A 5190-nucleotide genomic window follows, 5' to 3' on the forward strand; every position below is an offset into this window, starting at 1 on the left:
TAGGCAATGTATGTATGGGGTGTTACATGATGGGTAGAATATCACGTGTAATTATTTAATTGTTCTTTCACAAGTATATGCATAGGATACATGCTATTATGTGAGATAATGTGAAATCAATTGTGAGTAAATATCATAGCAAGCCGACCTTGCAACTATGGAACGAACATGTAGTATCGTGTTAGATTGTATATGTGTATCTTAAATATACTTTACTGATGCACTTGTGAGTTGGAATATGTGTTTAATACCGAGTATGCATTGTACCAATGGAATGGTCATGTTATGATCAATGCTAGATTTCTGTTGTTCCGGTTGAACATTCGGAGTTGTTTGTTTGGTATGGCTTTACGCGCATGAGTTGTGATATGTGCTAGAATCGGAGTAGGCCTAGGCTATTAGGGGGTAAACCGCAAGAACACTTGATACCGTTGCAATGTGCATGTGGAGGTCTTTCAGGGTGTTTCTCCACTAGCCCTTAACACATTGGCGTTCTCGGTATGTTCTACACACCTGAGTTACCATTGCGATGTGCATGTAGAGGTCTTATAGGGTGTTTCTCCACTAGTCGTTAATACATCTGCGTGCTTGGTATGATGGAGAGGTAACGCCATGTAGGCAACATTACCTTCGATTCACCTCTAGGAATGCCACATAGGCAAGGTCACTAGGCTTTCGCTCGGTGGGCTCGTACTGTCAAGATGGTGTATTTGCACTAGCCGTTAACACATCGGTGTATAGACAATGATGGGGTCGGACGCCACTTAGGAAATGTCGCGGCTGTAACTCATCTCGGATGGAATCCATTTAGGAAGTGAATGCGATTAGTCTTGCGGTGTGCATGTGCAAGTCTCTTGATGCAATGTACGGGTGTAACTTACCGAAGGTGTGGATTGTGTAGCCTAATGAGCGGGCTGTAACTTACTCTTGGATTCCTCGTACGCAGGTACGGGTCAACATATTGTGTATTATTTGTGTATTTGTTACTATCTCATTGGTTAGTCATGGGACTATCAATGGTGATACTTCCCTTGCTGTGTATTTGTACCCAGCCGTGAGGTAAACCTGGATTCTTGGTGAATCTGATTGATTGCATGTTCCCTGTAGAACCAATCGAACCCGTAAGATAGGAGGACTCACTGAGATTTAGTAATCTCACCCCAATCATCTTTTTTTCCAGGTGCAGTATAGAAGTGTCTGATTGGTAGCAGGTTTGGATTGAAGAACAAAAGTGGTGATGGCTCGAAGACCTCGTCTAATCCATATTCCGCTGTGTAGATCCATTGAAGACACATGTTTTAAAATTCTTAGTAGAATTTCATCCTGTATTTTATATGGATCATCTTGTAACTTTGCCTTTTGTATGTACTCAATATCAATTTTAACGTTTCATGCATAATATACTAGTCAATTATGTATGGGGTGTTGCACTACCAGTTATGGATAAATTTTGCGAGTATTCATTGAGGATAATTTCAATTACCATTTAGATTGACAATATATTTTTCAAATATAAATATTATTTTTCTTTTAGATATAAATATAATTAATACATTTAGATTCACAATAGTATTTTAACATATAAATTGAAAAATATTTGAAGTCAAATTTAACTTATAAACAACTTGCATAAATTTTTTATATTAAAATTTGATTTTGAATGTCATATAACAAATATAACAAATATAGTGTGCAAAGTCTAAATTTATTTGTTAATAGTTATAACATATAAATAAATATAAATAAGAAATGCACGTTCTTATAGCACTATTAATTTTTTTTCTAAATGCAACATTTTTTATTATAATTTTAAAAGATTTTTATTAAAGAAATGTCATTATTTTTTTATGTTCAATGGAGCTTTTGTCTCAAAAAATCTACCCTGATTATAATAAAATTTTAATGTGATACATGTAATAAATTTTAATGATAGACATACGACATCTTAGAAAATTTGACACAATAATAAAGGTTTGGTGTTAGAATAGAGAGTTGAATGGATATGTGAGTGGAGTGGTACAGACTTTGGAAGTCGTGTGGGATTAAAAAAAATTATGAAATTATTTTGAAAAGTGGGGTAGGGTGTAAAGAGGAGATAATGGGTGACTTGAAGTGAAGGGAGTCTGACACGGTACGGGGTCAGGTCCATAGATTCACGCGTGACATATATGTCAACAATAACAATGTCAATAAAATTTTTTATATTAATTTTTATTTAGGCTAAAATACAGTTTTGGTCCCTCTGTTTTGGGTTTTCCACGATTTTGGTCCCCCTATTTTCTTTTTAAACAGTTTTGGTCCCCCATCCCAATTTTGATGCAACTGTTCATGTACGGACATGTACTGTTCATGCACTGTTCATGGACAAAATTGGAATGGGGGACCAAAACTGTTTAAAAAGAAAATAGGGGGACCAAAATTGTGAAAAACCTAAAATAGGGGGACCAAAACTATAATTTAGCCTATTATTTATTATAAAGCATTTAAGAGATTTTATTAATATGATACACAATATACTTTCACCTCCATATCATAAGCCCCTATTAAGTTCAAAATAATAAAATCAAATAAGTGATTATTTTGAAAAGATTGCAATTTTATTACTTTATTTGTTATTTGTTTTCTTATTCATGTATAAATAAATCCTATTGAAAAACAATTTCTTTTATAAAATACTAAAATTAAGTCAAGATTACAATAAATTAAATTATAGAATATAATTATTAAATATTTATGTTAAAAAAGGTTTGTAAAAAATAAATATATCTTTGCATGACCACTTTATACACTAAAACTAATTCCAAAACAAAAATTAATTTCATTGTGAAAGCATGAATTTTCTTATATATTATTTTTCTTTTGAAAAGCAAGAAATTTGGTAACTCGGGGCTAGACAATATTGAAATAATCTATTTCAAATAACTTTGGTAAATGTAATAATAACTTTTGAAATATATATATATATATATATATATATATATATATATATATATATATATATATATATATATATATATATATATATATATATATATATATATATATATATATATATATATATATATATATATATATATATATATATATATATATATATATATATATATATGGAAAACACTTCTTGTTAGTTCTAACCTCTTATCTTCCATAAATTTTACTAATGTTGATACATCAAAATATTATAGTGTACCTACTCTACAGCATCACGTGAAAGAGGATTGCTTGTTATATCATGACTATAATAATGCAAAGAGGTTGTGAGATAAAATAGAGAAAAATATGTGCAAACATAAATTCATATTTTATCATTAATTTTAATTTAAATTTAAATTTTATGAATCATATTTGATGTGTAATAAGATTATTCTTAATTGTAGTTAATATATTATATCTTTGAAACTTAATAAATTTCTATGGGACTTGGGGAAATATAATGCATTATCAATGTGCAATATTGTTCCACCACGTAACAACATATGGGCTCTTCCGGAGCCTTCAATTATTTTTGAGGTGCCAGAAATAGTACTGACATCAGTTTTTCGATTCACTAAATTAGAGAAATATCTTTTATGCTTGAGAATTGTGTGGGTTGTTGCACTGTCAGCAAGGCACATATCTTCATTACTAGAGCTAGCGTCCATATTCATTCTAAGAACAATAATAATTTTTTTTTAACAATAAGTTATAAGCGCACATTAAAAACACAAATTATTTAAATAGTAAATTATGTAAACAAACAAGTAGAAAATACACTTTATTATTATTAGAAAATAAAATTCAAACATCCATAAAACATAAAAAGAAAACTTCCACAAATTTTATTTCTTGACGCTTCCATCTCCAATAAGGTGATCAATTTTTCCATCTGGATCAGCAAAGAAGTCACCAATATCTAAATGGGTAACATCCATATTACCGTAATCTGGATCATCATCTTCATTAGCAAAGTGAGTCTCGATCCTTTCCTTTTTATTTTTCAGTGATTTTTGTTAAAGATCAACAAGGTGTTTTGGAGTACGACAAGTGCGACTCCAATGACCTTTTCCTCCACAACGATAGCAAATATTTTCATTTGTTTTGCTACTCTGACCCTCTTTTTCATTTTTTTCAACATTTTTCCACTTCGGGTGGAAATATGTGTTTTTATGATTCCCATTGCGACCACGATCAAAACCAAGACCATGAGCATAATTACGACCACGACCACGTGCGTATGCACGACCGCGACCACGATTTTTCCTATAGTGGTCGTGCCCTGCCACATTCACTTCTGGGAATGGAGTTGTACCAGTGGGACGGGCCTCGTGATTTTTCATCAATAGTTCATTATTTTGCTCAGCCACAAGAAGACAAGATATCAGGTCAGAATATTTAATAAACCCCTTTTCTCGACACTGCTGCTGCAGGAGAACATTGGATGCATGAAAAGTGGAAAATGTTTTTTCTAGCATATCTTCATCAGTTACTTTTTCTCCACATAATAATAACTTAGAAGTTATTCTAAACATTGCAGAATTATAATCACTTACACTTTTAAAATGCTGCAAACGTAAATGCATCCATTCATATCGAGCTTTTGGTAGGATAACCGTTTTTTGATGATCATATCTATCTTTCAAATTTTTCCACAAGACATGTGGGTCAGTTACGGTAAGATACTCATTTTTAAGATCCTCGTGAAGGTGACGACGAAGGAATATCATGGCTTTTGCCTTTTGTTGATCAGATGATTTATTTCCTTCTTTAATAGTGTCACCGTGACCTTCTGCGCTTAAATGAATTTGGGCGTCTAGGGCCCATGTCAAATAGTTCTTTCCCGAAATATCAAGAGCCCCAAAATCCAATTTTGTAAGATTTGACATACTTAGTAGTTCTATCATAAAAATAAAAGAAATAAAAATATTATAATGACATAATTATCATAAAGGCAATATTAAATATTAATATTTAAAATAATACTTTTGTAAATTCTAATATTTAGAAATAACACAATAGTAAACTAGATTGTCACATTAGTCTTAAAATTATCTGTTTTTTTTTTTATAAAAAAATATCAATTTAGTGACAAAATACATCTTACATATACAATAAAATAAAATAAATAAATAAAGCATTATGAGTTCTTCATGAACTATACAATGTTATTTCGCTATCCTTCAGGGATGCTTTGCTTTTGTTACAAACAATGAT

General features: G+C 31.2%; 1 protein-coding gene across 1 annotated transcript; it reads right to left on the reverse strand.

Moving 5' to 3' along the window:
• Positions 1-3989: 3989 nt before the first annotated feature.
• Positions 3990-4862, reverse strand: LOC131619935 (uncharacterized). The gene has a single exon (XM_058890974.1). The coding sequence runs from the start codon at positions 4860-4862 to the stop codon at positions 3990-3992; it is 873 nt and encodes a 290-aa protein (XP_058746957.1).
• Positions 4863-5190: the final 328 nt, after the last annotated feature.

This window comes from Vicia villosa, linkage group LG7 (genome assembly GCF_029867415.1).
Source record: "Vicia villosa cultivar HV-30 ecotype Madison, WI linkage group LG7, Vvil1.0, whole genome shotgun sequence".
Taxonomy (NCBI): domain Eukaryota; kingdom Viridiplantae; phylum Streptophyta; class Magnoliopsida; order Fabales; family Fabaceae; genus Vicia; species Vicia villosa.

What these genes read in the sequence shown, in the direction of transcription:
- LOC131619935 (XM_058890974.1), bottom strand. Translation starts at nt 4,862, where the DNA reads ATGTCAAATCTTACAAAATTGGATTTTGGGGCTCTTGATATTTCGGGA.